General features: G+C 44.6%; 1 protein-coding gene and 1 long non-coding RNA gene across 2 annotated transcripts; both read right to left on the bottom strand.

Annotated features, from left to right (window-relative positions):
- Positions 1–838: 838 nt before the first annotated feature.
- On the bottom strand, positions 839–3280 carry LOC122548265 (zinc finger protein 271-like). Its single transcript, XM_043686798.1, has one exon. The coding sequence runs from the start codon at positions 2581–2583 to the stop codon at positions 1984–1986; it is 600 nt and encodes a 199-aa protein (XP_043542733.1). The 5' UTR covers positions 2584–3280; the 3' UTR covers positions 839–1983.
- Positions 3281–5589: 2309 nt separating this feature from the next.
- LOC122548266 lies at positions 5590–15514 on the bottom strand. The gene is made up of 3 exons (XR_006311201.1): positions 15498–15514; positions 10757–10792; positions 5590–6022 (listed from the first exon to the last, which is right to left on the bottom strand). It is a non-coding gene; the product is annotated as an uncharacterized LOC122548266 (long non-coding RNA).
- Positions 15515–17474: the final 1960 nt, after the last annotated feature.

Here is a 17474-nt window from a genome sequence, read left to right as displayed (position 1 = left end):
GAGTTGGTGCTCATGTATCCTGGTGGCTAGTTTCCTGCCTGTCTGTCTAATGTAGTATTTGTTGCAGTCCTTGCAGGGTATTTTGTGTATGACATTCATTTTGCCGGTTGTTGATACAACGTCCTTTAGGTTAATCAGTAGCTGTTTCAGTGTGTTGGTAGGTTTGTGGACTACTATGATGCCAAGGAGTCAGAATAATCTGGTAGTCATCTCCAAGATGTCTTTGATATATGGAAGTGTAGCTAGAGCCTCTGGGTGTGTTGTGTCTTCTTGTTTGGGTTTGTTGTTTAAGAATCAGTGGACTGTATTTATCAGGTACCCGTTGTTCTTTAATTATACTATATAGATATTTTTCTTCTGCTTGTAGTTCCTGGGTGCTGCAGTGTGTTGTGGCCTGTTTAAATAATGTCCTAAGAACAGCAGAAGAAAAATACCCTGCAGGGACTGCAACAAACACTCCATCGGACAGACAGGCAGGAAACTAGTCACCAGGATATACAAGCACCAACTAGCCACCAAAAGACATGACCCACTATCACTAATATCCTTACACACCAACAAAGGACACCACTTCAACTGTGACAACACATCCATTTTAGGACAGGATGAACAGAGACATGCATGGGAATTCCTGGAGGTCTGGCATTCAAACTGGAACTCCATCACTAAACTTCAAGATTTGGACACCATTCACCAAACTCTGAGAGAAAGAATTGGAAATGATATCACTCACCTAAACAAATAGAAAGCAGGACAGAACACTAGTGCTTTATCGGAGGCTCACTGATGATGTTACCTAGCATGGTGACAAAACATCTGAGAACCAAACCTACCCACCTCAGCGAGCAAACTTATAAGCTGAACCTCAACCTGAGCTACAAATCTTCTCAAAAATCACAGATCATTAGTTGCTGGACTGGACAACAATTCACTTTTTCGGGACATACTTGCTACATTCTAAGACTGTCTCATATACATCAATGAAGGATTCAATTGGTTTGTCAGAGGATGAAATGGGGAGTTGTGAGGCTTCGGTGTGTGTAATTAGGAGGTTAGTTACACAGCTGCCTAGAAGGTGACCACGTTTGTACCTGTTTAATCTTTCCAGGGTAAAGGTTCCTCTACATAATCTAATTCAGAGTCAAGAAACTTTGTCACAGTGTCTTGGGGAGTTATAACTGTCTGTCAACAATGTCTATCTGCTCCCTGGTACTTCATTTCCAAGTGATATCTCTACAAACAAAGTAACATCCTGTGCAAATCCTATAGAACAGATACTATGTCATCATGCAAATCTCTATACCAGGTAAGGATTTACAGTGGTATTGGGTACAGAAGAAAAAACTGCTTTCACTCACATAAAACAATGAATGAGAATAGCCTGAAATGAAAAAGATGCTTTGAATTGGCTTGTGGTCAGACACCACCATTTCTTGCACTCTCAAAAACAGGTGGTGGAAGGAATCTTCACAAACAAATTTATAAATCTGTACACAGTGTTGTTCAGTTTGTGTTAATGCTCTGAATACAAATACAACGGGTTGTCCTCACTGCCTGGGGGTTACTCCAAGTCCTGTTTCACTGACATCACACTGCAGGGTCACTCCATTGTTACATCATAATCCCTCAGCACCGGTGATGTCATCACTAGTTGTTTGATGGGAGTGAAAGCTGCTTCTTGATCTGTGTCCCAGTCCCACTGAACATCCTGCACAGTGAGACTGGGTACAGTTAAACAATGTGATCCCAGATTGGTAGGAATTTGTTTGGGTTCGCTCATGTTCGATGAATTCCAACAACTGTGTGAGAGTTTTATTACAGAAGTAAGAGCAACAGACTTCCTTCCATGTTAGTACATTGATGGACAAAGACATACCCTAACTCTGGGAAAGTCTAGTCATAAACATTGCACCTGAAAAGTTTCATCGTATGAATTCTGGGTTTTTACAAAGTCACAGCAAAATGTTCACAAACATCAAATGGTTACTTCCCCATATGGATTCTTTTATGGAGGAGAAGGCTCCATGACCTTGAGAATGATTTGTCACAAACCTCACAAGTAAATGGTTTCTCCCCTGTGTGAATGCGTTGGTGTGCATAGAGGTTCCCTGATCGCGAAAATGATTTATCACACACCTCACACTTGAACGGTTTCTCACCAGTGTGAATGCGTTGGTGTGTATGGAAGGTAGACGACTGAGAGAACGATTTGTCACACACCTCACACGTGAATGGTCTCTCCCCTGTGTGAATTCGTTGGTGTTTTCGAAGTTCTGCCAATGTTGAAAACGCTTTATCACACACGTCACATCTGAATGGTTTCTCTCCAGTATGAATGCGTTGGTGTACAAGGAGGCTGGATGACTGTGAGAAAGATTTGTCACAAACCTCACATCTGAATGGTTTGTCTCCTGTGTGAATGGGCCTGTGTTTCACCAGGCCTGACAACTGTGTGAAGCCCTTGTTACAAACCTCACATTTGAATGGCTTCTCCCCAGTGTGAATGCGTCGGTGATTTGTGAGTGTCAATGACCTTGCAAAAGTTCGATCACAAACCTCACACTTGAATGGTTTCTCTTCCATTTAGCTGGCCGTGCGTTAATAGTAGTATGGCAGGTACACCTGCTCTGTACCAAATCCTCACAAGATTGGGTAACCTCCTCATAGACCTCTCATTTGAACAGTCTCACACCTGCAGGAATGAGAGAGTGGTTAATGATATGTCAAAGCTCCCCTTATCCAAACGATTTCCAGATGATGGTTTGAATGCCCAACTGTTGAGCAATGGTGTGAAGGAACTGAATGCCTTCCCACAATTGTGCAGATGTTCCCTGGGTGATGGTCAGGATCAATCTGCAGTGTCTATCCTCTCTGTATTCTCTGGTGTAGTATGGTGCAATCCTTCTGTAAAATAGGAAATAGAAACATGATTTCCTCCAACCCCGTCTCCTCCTTTGCTGAAGATCTGACTCCTCAGTTCTTTATCATACTTTTAGAGAATGTTGGGGTCACTAGCTAGGTCAGCATTTGTGCCCATCCCTAACTGCCCTTGGTGATGATCTGCCTTCTTGAACCATGACAGTTAATTGCATTATAATTACTCTGCTGGTCAGAAGAGAGTTCCAGGACTTTGCCTCAATGATAGCGAAAGAATGTCGATATAGTTCCAAGTCAGAATGGTATGTTGCTTCTCAGGGAACTTATACAATGTGATATTCCCATTCATCTGTTGCCTTTCTTTGAGTCAAGGAGATTTGCTGCACAGAAAGATGCCCATGTTACATGTTACTTATCAAGCACCTATCTGCTCAAATCATATTTACCAGCACATGGCTTATATCCTCCAATGCTGTGATGTTTCAAGTGAACATCTAAGTACTTCATAAATGTTGTGAAGGCTTCCAACATTCTTTCACGCAGTGAATTCTAGATATCTCCCAACATCTGGCGAAAATTTTAGTAACTCAAATCCCTTATAAAGCCTCGTCCCCTTCCCTCAGATCTATGATCCTGGTTACTGAGCTCTCTATAAAGGAAAAAGTTTCTTCCAATGCAGCGAGCGTATGGCGCCCCCATTAACCTGTACACCCTGATTAGGTCGCCCCCACCCCCTCAGCCTTCTCTGTTGTGAGGAATACGTTAGTCTATCTAGTCGCTATTCATAGCTGAAACACTCCAGCCCAGGCAACATCCTAGTAAATCTCCTCTGCACCCTCTCTAATGCAAACACATCCTTCCAATATCGTGGCAATAAGAACTGGACACAGCACTCCAACCTAACCAACCTTGTATAGCTCAAGGGTTCTTTAGTCAATATGTTAACTTATAAAGGCAAGTATTCCATTTGCCTTCTTAACCACATTATCTACCTGTCCTGCTGCCTCCAAGGATCTATGGACATCCATACCAATGTCCCTCAGATCCTCTGTATTTCCTGGACACCGACCACTTATCATGTACTCCCTTGCCTTGTTAGTCCACCGAAAACTCATCACCTTACACTTTTCAGGATTAAATTCTGTTTACCTCCTGTTCTACCCATCCGACCAATCCAACTATACGGATCCCATATGTTCCTACCTCCTTAGCCAATCTCCCATTTGAGATCTTGTCAAAAGCCAATATCAAGTCTTGAAAAATGCAATCAAATTTGTTAGACATGATCTCCCCTGAAAATAATCACACTTACAACACTAGATTATTCCTTGCCTCTTCAGAGAGAGATTAATTCAGTCCCCCAGATTGTTTTTCCAATTGTTTCCCTCCCACTGATATTACATACAGTGGCCTGTTATCCCTTGATTTATCTCTCCCATTCTTACTGAATAAGAGTACTTATCACACCATAAGGCACAGGAACAGAAGTAGGCCATTTAGCCCATCAGATCTGCGCTGCCATTCAATGAGATCATGCTGGTCTGATAAGCCTCAGCTCCATTTTCCTGCCTTTTCCCTATAACACTTAATTCCCGGGCTGATTAAAAAACTTCTCCTACTGATCTCCATCTGAATCTCTTTCAAGATCCAACCTTGACATACTCCTGTAGGAAAGAATTCTACATGTTCACTACCCTCACAAGAAATTCCTCCTCATCTGTCATAAATGTGTGTTCTCTTATTTTGAAATTATTCCCTTTGGTCATAGACACCTCACAATGGGAAACAACTTTTCCTCATTTAACCTGTTGAATGTCCCAAGAATCTTACGCACTTCAACAAGGACGCTTCTATTTTTCTAGATTCCAATGAGTACAGGCCCAACCTACTAAACACCTCCTCATAAGACATTCCCTCCATACCAGCTTCATCCCCAGTGAACCTTCTTTGAACTGCCTCCAATGACATGATTTCTTTCCTTAGATCAGGTGGGAACTAAGAGGCCAGACATGGTTCCACCAGCATCCTCATCATTGAGGTCCTTTATCTGAACATCCAAAAACCAAAAACACTCTGAATACAGAGGTTTGTTTTGTGAAGTTTTTTTCTAATTAACAAGATTGTTTGGCGAGTGAACAGTTAACCCAAGTCGACACCCACTCGATGCGTGTCACGTGTGGGGAGTGAGGTGTGGGGAGTGAGGTGTGGGGAGGGAGGTGTGGGGAGTGAGGTGTGGTCAAGCACGTTCTTAGTTAGAAGTCTGTTTCTCCAACAAGATTTTTAAAAATTTCACCATTAAACTGTCACATTCTGAAAACCGAAAAATTCCAAATTCTGAAAAACAGCTGGTCCCGAGCATTTCGGATAAAGGATCTTATACCTGAAGTAAACATTCCCTACTCTTGAAATAAGGGTTAACATTCCATTAGCTTCCCTGGTTACCTGCTGCACCTGTGTGCCAGCTACTCATAAGAATAGCTTTCTGTGTTTTGTGCACCCCCCCCCCCCCCCAGGATAGCTGTTTTCATCCCTAACATCAGTGAACCACATGGCTTTTACAACACTTATCATGGTCACCAACGCGGATATTAACTCTCCATCAGCTTTCCAGCTCCCAGTTCTGAAGAAGGACCATTGGACTTGTAATGTCAATGCTGCTTTCTCTCCACAGACGCTGCTAGACCTGCTGAGGTTCTCCAGCAAGTTCTGTTTGTGTTTATGAGGGAGAGGAGTGAGGAGGCCAAACCAGAGAATGGCTTGGAATAGTCAATCCCAAACTCCAAAAACACGAGAGTGAGAATTCCAAGTGAGCTGAGGTGGGAGCAATTCTGGATGTGGTGCAAAAAGTAGGTAGGTTTTCTTAAAATGTCCCAGCATTCTCCTCTTCTCTGTCTAAGGTTGCTAACCAGGCTTATTGTTTCAGAGGCAGATGGAACATAGGACAGTGGAGAAAAGTTTTACCTTGAAATATTGTCTGGAGAGCATGCTGAGACATTAGTGTCCACACTGTCAGAGCTGTCCAAACTCAGGGTGTCGAAGGTCCTGTCCTTATATCCATTGTTATAGGGGGAACGATCGGCTCCAGGGCTGGTCTCATCCTGAGCACCAAGCCTCTGCTCATCACTGGCACGGTGCTGTCGAGGTCCTGAAGAAAGTGAGGACACAGTTATTTAATTCGGGCCATTCCAAATTACAAATGACAGAGACAAAAACAAAGACAAAAAGGTAGGTTTGAGGAGGTTAGAATTCCTTCAGTGAGCAGAAATTCGAACAAATCAGCAATTGTGGAGATGGTGTGTGGCAGGACACACTGTCAAATCACAACCCACGATCCTGTCCTCTGTCATCCCAACAATCCCACATCCAAGTCAATAATCTGCTTTCAACTCACTTGTATTTTGTTAAAACTTTCATGTGGAACCTTACCATGTGCCTTCAGGAAGACCGAATAAATGACATCATTGACATTTTATCAATTATCTCCTGAAAACATTTTTTTGAAATCCATTGGGCATAATGTACACTTCACCATTTCACTCATGCTCTCTCTGCCCATATTTGACCAAGTGCTCGGTCATTCTATCCTGATAGGAACCGTGGACATGCCCTGCAATTGGAATATTCCATGATGGGAAACCCATCTCCTCCAGATGACAGGTCAACCGCACGGTTCCAGTCTCCATCAACAAATTGAGACTGGACGTGATCACCACAACTTTGTAGACAACTCCATGCCCTGCAAAGGTGTTCTCGCCAGCTGACCAGTCATGTGGCCTTGAGTGGCCTATGACAAAGCGATTGTGAGCTGTCAGTTGAGCAAACTGACAGGCCAAATGACCCTCCAGTCCCGCATAGGCAGAGACTCTGAGACAGTGGTCACCCCTCAATAACACACTCCGACAGATCAGTCCATCTCAAGTGTGGACATGGTAACAGGTTTCCTGCCCCTGCATTGCTGAGCTGGAACAGGCCTGGATCTCCATCCCCGATGGCAGCACTTCCGCTCAGCTGTTGGTCGAGGCCAGAATTTGGACTGTCCTCCAATGGCTCCTTTCACATTAGCACATGGGATGGACTCCAGGTGGCAATGGCCACTCCCAGGTATTCGAATGCCAGTGGTGGGAGTGCTCATCTGCCACCAAGGGCTGCCTGGAACCTACCGGAGCCTATCACATCTGACGGGAAACTGGCCTTGTCTCCAAAGGCACCACTAGCTGTGGTTCAGCTGAGGGTGCTGACACTCTGATTATATCAGCAACTCTGTCATGGTGGACCTGTAGGCGGTCTCTTAATTGGCCGCCCTGATAAAACCCGATTCCAAGTCCTGCCATCTACTCTGCAAACCTAGGACTTCACCTCGGAGCCTGGCAGGGGAACCTCCTGGCCCTCTGTAAAATCCTGGCCAATGATCGACATCTTCGGTTGTCCTTTTTTCTTAACAGGTGGGGGCGCCAAATACACAAGGACCAATCAGAGCTCGCCAATCAAGCAGCAGTGTCCAATCACACTGTCCATAACAAGAGGCTGTTAAAAGCCAGTCCACAGAGCGGGCTAGCAGCAATGTCACTGGATGAGTAAGCCTGCCCTGGGGACATGGGATCAAATCCAACCATGGCAGCTAGAGAAAGTTAAATTCAATACAAAGGTCTGGAATTGAAAGCCAGTCTTTGTGATGCTGACTGTGATAACTATCATCAATTGCGAAAACAAATGCTCTTTACAGAAGGAAATCTGCCCTTCCTACCCAGTCATGTCTAGGGTGGCAAAATGGCTCAGTGGTTAGCACTGCTGCCTCACAGGACCAAGGACCCAGGTTCGATTCCAGCCTTGGGCGACTCTCTGCGTGGAATGTGCACATTGTACCCATGTTTGTGTGGATTTCCTCAGGTGCTCCGGGTTCCTCCCACAATCCACAGCACTGGTGAATTGGCCCTGCTAAATTGCCCTTAGTCTTCAGCGGTGTGCAGCTTAGATGCCTTAGTCAGGGATAAATGTAGAGTAATAGGGGAATGGGTCTGGGTGGGTTACTCTTCAAAGGGTTGGTATGGACTTGCTGGCCCAAAGGACCTATTTCCACCCTGTACAGATTCTATGATTCTGGTCTACATGTGACTCCAGTCCTACAGCAATTTGGTTTACTCTCAACTGCCCTTTGAAATGGCCCCAGCAAACCACTCAATTCAAAGGCAATTAGGGATGTGCAATCAATGCTGTCCCAGCCAGTAATGGTCACATCCCACTGAGGAATGAAGAAAAAAATTGCGAAGATCTGCAAAGGGAATTGGCTGCTGGGTTCATGGTGGTGATCTGACCAATGCTGTGCAATGTGAGAGGGTACCCTGGCACAGAAACACACAAACCACTGTAACAGGCCCATCTGTCCTGTTTCCATGGTTACCCCCATGGTATATATGACCAGCCAGTGGGAGGTCTTCAATGAGCATACACAACAGTGTCAGAATGACAATACCACCTCTTCAGGTCAAACAGCCCAACAAAGATATCCTGACCACAGCAGAGACAAGAACATAGGACTCAGGAGCAAGAAATGTAACCTAGCCCTTCAAGTCTGCTCACTAAGAACATGGCTATGGTCTCACTAAGAACATGGCTATGGTCTCAGCTCCACTTTCCTGCCCATCTCCACCCAAATCAAAACAAAAATTGCTACCTTCCAGAGGGGACCCAAACCCATAATATCTGGCTCAAGACCAGTGTCTTATCCATGAAGTCTACGGGGCCTATTGCAAGCTGGGAAAAGAGTAAGGATGTGTCTGGGGCATCTGTCGGCCAATGAAAGACCTCTGTTCCTGACTCTCCTGTTTGGCATGCCACTGTCCCTGGAGATGAGCACTATTAAGAACTGCTGTAAACAGATGAAAGCTGCAAATAGCCAGGCTGCACAGAATTCCAATATTCCTGTCAATATTTCCCAGCTGACATCCAGTGTAAATACACTGGGGCTGCCTGGAGCCCAGAAAACACTCCAACCAAGTCAGCATGCCAATAAGGGCGATAGCCATGGCAGACTCAGGGGAAAGAGACCAAAGGTCTGGCCAATTGCAGTACGCCACAAAAACAAAACAGCTTTTTTCCAAGCTTTTTCTGGCATAACACACACTTGATGCACCTTCAGGACACACATGTTGTGATACTGGAAAAAGGCATCCCTGCAGCCCGGGCTAGGGTGGCATCCATTTCCACCAGTAAACTCCCCGACAGTGTAAACGTTGGATTTCAACTGGAGGAGATCCTGGACCACTTTGCAAGACTCATGCAGGTATTAAATACAGAGTGAACATCAAAACCAAAGCCAGTTTTCACATTGGCATTACTGAATTCCCTACTTAATGGTAGTTTCTTAAGGTGGTTGAGTGGCATAAAGTCTTTTCGCCCTACTCTCAAATTATAGTGCTCAACAGACCCAATGCTCCACTAAGTTAACTAAGACTGGTTTACCTGCAGGATGTGAAAATAAAGCACAGGTCTTAGCAGGACTTATACACTTAATGGTAAGGTCCTAGGGAGTGTTACTGAACAAAGAGACCTTGGAGTGCAGGTTCATAGCTCCTTGGAAGTGGAGTTGCAGGTAGATAGGATAGTGAAGAAGGAGTTTGGTATGCTTTCCTTTATTAGTCAGAGTATTGAGTACAGGAATTGGGAGGTCATGTTGCGGTTGTACAGGACAGTGGTTAGGGCACTGTTGGAATATTGTGTGCAATTCTGGTCTCCTTCCTATCAGAAAGATGTTGTGAAACTTGAAAGGGTTCAGAAAAGATTTACAAGGGTGTTGTCAGGGTTGGAGGATTTGAGCTATAGGGAGAGGCTGAACAGGCTGGGGCTGTTTTCCCTGGAGCGTCAGAGGCTGAGGGGTGACCTTATAGAGGTTTACAAAATCATGAGGGGCATGGATAGGATAAATAGACAAAGTCTTTTCCCTGAAGTTGGGGAGTCCAGAACTAGAGGGCAAAGGTTTAAGGTGAGAGGGGAAAGATTGGGTGGCACGGTGGCACAGCGCTAGAGACCCGGGTTCAATTCCCGCCTCTGGCGACTGACTGTGTGGAGTTTGCACATTCTCCCCGTGTCTGTGTGGGTTTCCTCCGGGTGCTCCGGTTTCCTCCCACAGTCTAAAGATGTGCAGGTTAGGTGAATTGGCCATGCTAAATTGCCCGTAGTGTTAGGTAAGGGGTAAATGTAGGGGTATGGGTGGGTTGCGCTTCGGCGGGGCGGTGTGGACTTTTTGGGCCGAAGGGCCTGTTTCCACACTAAGAAATCTAATCTAATCTAATATAAAAGAGACCTACAGGGCAGCGTTTTCACACAGAGGGTGGTGCGTGTATGGAATGAGCTGCCAGAGGAAGTGGTGGAGGCTGGTACAATTGTAACATTTAAGAGGCATTAGGATGGGTATATGAATAGGAAGGGTTTGGAGGGATATGGGCCGGGCACTGGCAGGTGGGACTAGATTGGGTTGGGATATCTGGTCGGCATGGACGGGTTGGCCCGAAGGGTCTGTTTCCATGCTGTACATCTCTATGACTCTATGACAGAACAACCCATTACAAAACCAACCCACAATACAGCATCTCATCATAGAACTAGCTTGTAATCCAGCATCCTTTTACAGCACCTCATTATGGAACCTGATTGTAACAAAACAAACCCATTAATGCATTCAAGGACCCTGTCCCTAATACAGCATCCCATTACAAAACTCCATCTGTAGTGCACATTCCATAACAGATCCCATCCATAATGCAGCATCTTGTTCTAGAACATAACCAATATAGGGCACCACGTGGCACACAACCCACTGACTTATTCAATCAAGTGGAGAAGTCAAAAGTTTATTTCACTCTCTAAGGTTCAAGAGACTTACCTTTTCTACGAGTCCCCTTGGAATGGGAGGCTGGTCCTAGAGAGATTTGCAGAAGAAAATACAATTAAAATAACAAACTTTCTCCATGTCACTGGTGGAAACCATTTTAAAAACTGTGTTTCCGATAATATCTGAATAACACGTTTCCTGTAACTTCCTGCTGCTAACTGTACATTGTAGGTAAAACAAAAGGAACATTTACTCAGCCAGCATTTTCCCATACAAACCCACAAACTGTGAATGCATGTTCACATCCAAAAGCAACTTACTGACATGGCCTGCGTCTGAATTTTCTTTCAGACTAAGATGTAACTGAAGGTGCTCATTTCCATTTATCTCATTCATATTCACATTTAAAGTGAACGTTATTTTGGATTTTATTCCAGACAGCCACTTGATAGGACAGAATTTGAACATTGCTGAAAAAGATATATTTTGACAAAGCTTTTCATCTCGCATTCATTGGGACAATTTGCAAGAATAGCAAGATAAAGGAAAGACTGACATTTATACTGTATGAGAGGAGAGCGTTGAATGGTAGAGGCATTGCCATAAGGAATGCACCAGTTAACGATGACTGACAGTTAACCACCAGGCTTTGTTTACATTTCAAATCAGGCAGGTTAACTGTGATTAGTCAGAGCTTTGCCCTGAGAAATTAAACAGTGAATGGTAGTCCTCTATTTAGGTATATGTTATATCTGTGTGCAAAGGGTAAGATATTTTAAAAGTTTGATCAATAGAGTCATATGAATTTAAGTTAAGTTAAGCTGCTATTGTGTAGTAGCACCATGTGTGGCACTTGCCGTTAATAGGACGCTGCCCTCAAATCAAGATGACTTTTGCCTATCAAATAAATGCGGAATACCAGTTTCTGGTGTGATGCTACATATGTAGGCCTTAGGACTCAAAGGCTCGTGGATTGTATCAAACAGCAAACCCCTTCAGCTATTCGCAACAAACATCCAAATTGTACCAAACCATCCCATGCTTGCAAAACTTACAATACAGCATATAACATCAGATGTGATCCTGGAAGTAGACAACATTCACTGCATAACCCTGAGGGTGTGGAAAACTATACTGACGTCAAAGTTTACGACTGTGTGACGCACTTGCATGTGTTGGAAGCTACATATATTAGTATACAGGGCCCCTCTGCTTCCAAAGAACAAGAACATCTATACACATTCTGCCTGTTTCATCTCAACAAAATAGGTGACTGGCATTTACTAGTTCATTCCTCAGAGCAATGCCTTGAGCAATCAGAGTCAACCTCTTGGATTTAAAATTTAAATATAGCATGTCAATGAACTATCGGTCATCATTGATTGGTGCATTCTCCACAGTAATCTCTTTACCAGAGTCCCAAATCAGCACTCTCCTGTCATACTGCATGATTTCTCTGCAAAGTGGTATTCTTGTAAATTGTCCTGATGAGTGCAAGGTGAAAATCTTTGACAAAATATATCTTTCTTTAGCGAGACTCATATTTCATTCCATTTTGTTTTTCCAAACAATTTCAAAATTGGCCAAAATCAGGAAGTTAATTGAATTTTCTAACGTATAGGTTTCGGGGACTGATGCAGGGGCAGAGAAGCAGACTCATTCAATATTCTAAGTGCATTTCCATCTTCCTGCAGTTTGCTGTTGCCAAAAATAATTTTGTGACTTGGATCTTACTGAAAAAAAGGTTCACGTCATTAAAGTTTTTCACATTGCGTTCATAAGGACAATCACACGAATATCAAATTTCAAATTAACTCAAAAATTTAAACCATTGGAAAAAGAGACTTCTGATTGGTTGGCAAGTTAAGTCTGATTGGGCGAGGAGTTGCCAAGAGCAAATGAGTGGGGAACTTCAGGCTCCCCATTTCCTGGGTAATTCAGAGAAGGAGCAAGGCTTGAACATACTCACAGCAATGTCTCAGCCAGAGTCAACATGTCACCCAAACAATTTAGATCATCTCAAATTTCGCATTCTTGTGTATCCTGATGAGTTCAAGATAAAGAGCCTTAGTAACATACATCTCTTTCCATCATTAGTCAAGTGCTGTACTATCAAGTGACCACTCTGGTTGAAGTACAATGAACCAATCATCAGGCATAACAGAGTCATTGAGTTGTGCAGCATTGAAACAGACCCTTCAGTCCATCTCATCTGTGCTGGTCAGATATCCTAAACTGGACTGATCCCATTTGCCAGCACTTGGCCCATATCCCTCTTAACCCTTCCTATTCATATACCCATCCAGGTGCCTTTTAAACGTTGTAATTGAGCCTCCACCACTTCCTCTGGCAGCTCATTCCATACACACATCACCCTCCCGTGAAAAGGTTGTGTTTCATGTTCCTTATTAATCTTTCCCCTCACCTTAAACCTCTAGCTTTAGTCTCACCCACCCCGGAGAAAATACCTTGCTATGTTCACCCTTCCCATGCCCCTCATAATTTTATAAACCTCTGCAAGGTCACCCCTCAACCTCAGATGTGCTAGGGAAAGAAGTCCCAACCTGTTCAGCCTTTCCCTATAGCTCATACCCTGCAGTCCCAGCAACATCCTCGTAAATCTTTTCTGAATTATTTCAAGTTTCAGAACATCTTTCCTATAGCAGGGAGACCAGAATAGCAAGTATTCTAAAAGTAGCCTCACCAATGTCCTGTACAGCCCCAACTCCTATACTCAATGCTCTGACCAATAAAGGCCAGTAAGCAAATGCTTTAGGTTAGATTAGATTAGATTAGATTAGATTACATTACAGTGTGGAAACAGGCCCTTCGGCCCAACAAGTCCACACCGACCCGCTGAAGCGTAACCCACCCATACATCTACATTTACCCCTTACCTAACACTACGGGCAATTTAGCATGGCCAATTCACCTGACCTGCACATCTTTGGGAGGAAACTGGAGCACCCGGAGGAAACCCACGCAGACACGGGGAGAATGTGCAAACTCCACACAGTCAGTCGCCTGAGGCGGGAATTGAACCCGGGTCTCTGGCGCTGTGAGGCAGCAGTGCTAACCGCTGTGCCACCGTGCCGCCCACACCTCTCTACCTGCGACTCCACCTTTAAGGAACTAGGCACCTGAACCCCTCGGTCTCTTTGTTCAGCAACCCTCACCAAAGCCCCATCATTAACCGTATAAGTTCCGTCTGGTTTGTCTTATCAAAACGCACAACCTCACAATAATCTAAGTTAAACTTCATCAGCCACTCCTCTGCCCACTGGCCCATCCGATTAAAGTCCTGTTGTACTCTGAGATAACCTTCTTCAGTCCACTATGCCACCAATGTCTTATGTCTCTTTGTAAATAATGCGGTTGGAAATAATGTTTTAGCAAGAGCTGGAGGGGGAGAAAAAGTAAATGTTCCCTCTCCCATGGTGTATGAAACTGTGCCAGCACCACCAGCGTATCACAAACTGTTGCTAGTGAGGCATTCCTGTTTCCAGTTCAAGAATGTCCTTCAGGGATCAGAGACAGACAACAGGAGGAGCAGGTCTGTCTTAAGAAGAGAAATTCTGATGCCACAAACGGCATCGTTAGGTCAAGGGATGGCTAACGGATTGCACACAACTACAAAAGATTTTCGTTTTGCCCAAAACAGAGAGTGAATCCTTTAAGTTTGATCCAGATCTGGGAATATGGATTCAAATCCACCATGGTAGCTGGGCACAACTTAAACTCAGCTGAATAATAAACGTGGAACTGAAAACTACTCTCAGTGAGAGGGTGGTGTTGGAGGGTTGTTTTTCAGACTGGAGGCCTGTGACCAGTGAAGTGTCACAGAGTATTGAGTAGAGGAGTTGGGAGGTCATGTTGCAGCTGTACAGGACATTAGTTAGGCCACTGTTGGAATATTGTGTGCAATTCTGGTCTCCTTCCTATTGGAAAGATGTTGTGAAACTTGAAAGGGTTCAGAAAAGATTTACATGGATGTTGCCAGGGTTGGAGGATTTGAGCTACAGGGAAAGGCTGAACAGGCTGGGGCTGTTTTCCCTGGAGCGTCGGAGGCTGAGGGGTGACCTTATAGAGGTTTACAAAATTATGAGGGGCATGGATAGGATAAATAGGCAAAGGCTTTTCCCTGGGGTCAGGGAGTCCAGAACTAGAGGGCATAGGTTTAGGGTGAGGGGGGAAAGATATAAAAGAGACCTAAGGGGCAACTTTTTCACGCAGAGGGTGGTGCGTGTATGGAATGAGCTGCCAGAGGAAGTGGTGGAGGCTGGTACAATTGCAACATTTAAGAGGCATTTGGATGGGTATATGAATAGGAAGGGTTTGGAGGGATATGGGCCAGGTGCTGGAAGGTGGGACTAGATTAGGTTGGGATATCTGGTCGGCATGGACGGGTTGGACCGAAGGGTCTGTTTCCATGCTGTACATCTCTCTGACTCTATGAGTGCTACCATGACAACCACCATTAATTGTTCCAAAACTCTATCTGGCTCACCAATGTCCCTCAAGGAAGGAAATCTGTTATTCTTACCTGTTCTAGCCTACAAGTGACTCCAGACCCATCGCAATGAGGTTGACTCTTAACTAGCCTCTGAAATGGCCGACTGACACATTCAGGTCAGTGGACAATTAGGGATGAGACTAGTCTCACCAGCGAAGCTCACATCCCATGAAGGATTAAACTTTAAAAAGTAAGTTGTGCAAGAGTAAGGGTGTGGCAGCTCATAAACCCAGCAGTGGCAAATGCAAAGAAATCCAAGAGGCAAATCAAGATTCATACCTTTTCTTGTTTTCCCTGCAGGCAAGAGAAAGATGAGGTAGTTAGTCAGTGAGCACACAGTAGGCACAGTCAGCTAAGCAGTGAGTTTAACAAACACAACCTACCAATTGGTACACTAACAACATGCCTCAGTTAGACCAAGGTACTTTTACACAGAGATTAACCAGACAACAAGAAATGAACAATGTTATGCTGTACTGTCATCTGTAGCATTCAGTGCAAGTATTGCTCGACATCCTGAATCAAACAGCACTTCCTCCAACCAGATTATACTGACAAAACACATATCTGAATGATTTTTTATTTCACAGAAAAAAAAAGGCTTATTTCTTCCTGTCTGAGTCACAAAACTCTCCAGAATTGTCCCAAACTTTCCAAACATCCCAGATCAATTTCCTGAACACTGCTGAAGACAACTCTGGGGTAAATATCATTGGGACACTGCGAAAACACTTTTTTAAACATTTCCTTTAAAAATCTTTCCTTTTAAGTTAAAAATACATTGGATCGAGGGTCAGTTTAATTGGAGGTGAAAGTGATGATGTAATCTCCAGGACTGCAGCCTGCTAGAGTGGGCAAACTTTGTGGAACAGCTACGTTAACATGGAAAACGCATGTTAATATCTTTTCAATCACAGTGGTAAAGTTTGTTAATGTTGTTGTTAAGGATAAGAGAGAGGTGGTAGGTTTTAATTGCCTTCAAGCAGATACAAATAGGTTTGGATATGCAAAAGCAGTTTGTTTCTCAGAATTAAGGAAGGCTCTGTGGTGTAGTGGCAGTGTTCTCACCTCTGAACCGGGGGGGGCCTGGGTTCAGATTCCAGCTTGCTCCAGAGGTGTATAATCACACACAGTTGAGTGAATTTAGAATTCCCTTGCTCAAGTTGCAGTGTAAGTATAAGTAGATTGGATTAGATTCCCTCCAGTGTAGAAACAGGCCCTTTGGCCCAACAAGTCCACACCGACCCTCCGAAGAGCAACCCACTCTGCCTAATGCACCTAACACTACGGGCAATTTAGCATGGCCAATTCACCCAACCGGCACATCTTTGGACTGTGGGAGGAAACCGGAGCACCCGGAGGAAACCCACACAGACACAGGGAGAATGTGTAAACTCCACGCAGACAGTTGCCTGAGGCGGGAATTGAACCCAGGTCTCTGGCGCTGTGAGGCAGCAGTGCTAACCACTGAGCCATCGTGCCACCCCAAACATTAATCTTCAAACATTATTAAGGCGGGGTTAGTGGATTCTTGCTAGCAAGGGGATGAAAGAGTCTCATGGATATGAAGGCATGTCGATTAGAATCAGATTTGCTCGGAGCAAATTGAATGGTGGAAGGACTGAGAGGCCTTACTCAGGGTAGTGTGCTGAGGCCAAGTGGGCCTAATGGCCTATTATAAGAAAAGACTTGTTTCTGTTTCCTGATGAAGGGCTCTGGCCCAAAACGTCGACTCTCCTGCTCCTCAGATGCTGCCTGACCTGCTGTGCTTTTCCAGCACCACGCTCTCGACTTGTTTCGGTTTCCGCCTGGCTTGAAATCTTCCAACAATTTATACCTCACACAATGTGGCGTGGGCACACCAGGGCAGTCAGAAGGAGTAAATCCCAATTTCTTGCTGGGCTTGACTTAACCTTTCCTGGCAGAGGTCCAGCAGGCTCTGGAGAGTTGTGGTCACTGGTGTGTCCACTGATAACAAACACACCCTCTGCCCACTCCCTGAACAGACCTCCACAGCAAATCTGCTTCTGGGATGGGCAGCCATCATGAGCCTCTGTCAGCACTTGACAAAATATGCACCAAGACCCTGCATCTAACCTCATACCCCGGCTAAGTCAAAAGGAAATACTTGCAACATTTGACATTCCAGGCAGGGCTTCTTGGGAGTTGAGGCGTTTCACGTTTTGGGAGTCTCCACGGCGTCAAGGTGGACAGCATCGTGAAGAGGGTCAGTAAATCCATCTGGCGTGGAAGGTC

The sequence above is a fragment of the Chiloscyllium plagiosum genome, unplaced genomic scaffold, assembly GCF_004010195.1.
Source record: "Chiloscyllium plagiosum isolate BGI_BamShark_2017 unplaced genomic scaffold, ASM401019v2 scaf_2890, whole genome shotgun sequence".
Classification (NCBI taxonomy): Eukaryota; Metazoa; Chordata; class Chondrichthyes; order Orectolobiformes; family Hemiscylliidae; genus Chiloscyllium; species Chiloscyllium plagiosum.
The sequence above is the reverse complement of the archived record's forward strand: the minus strand, read 5'-3'. Positions and strand labels throughout refer to the sequence as shown.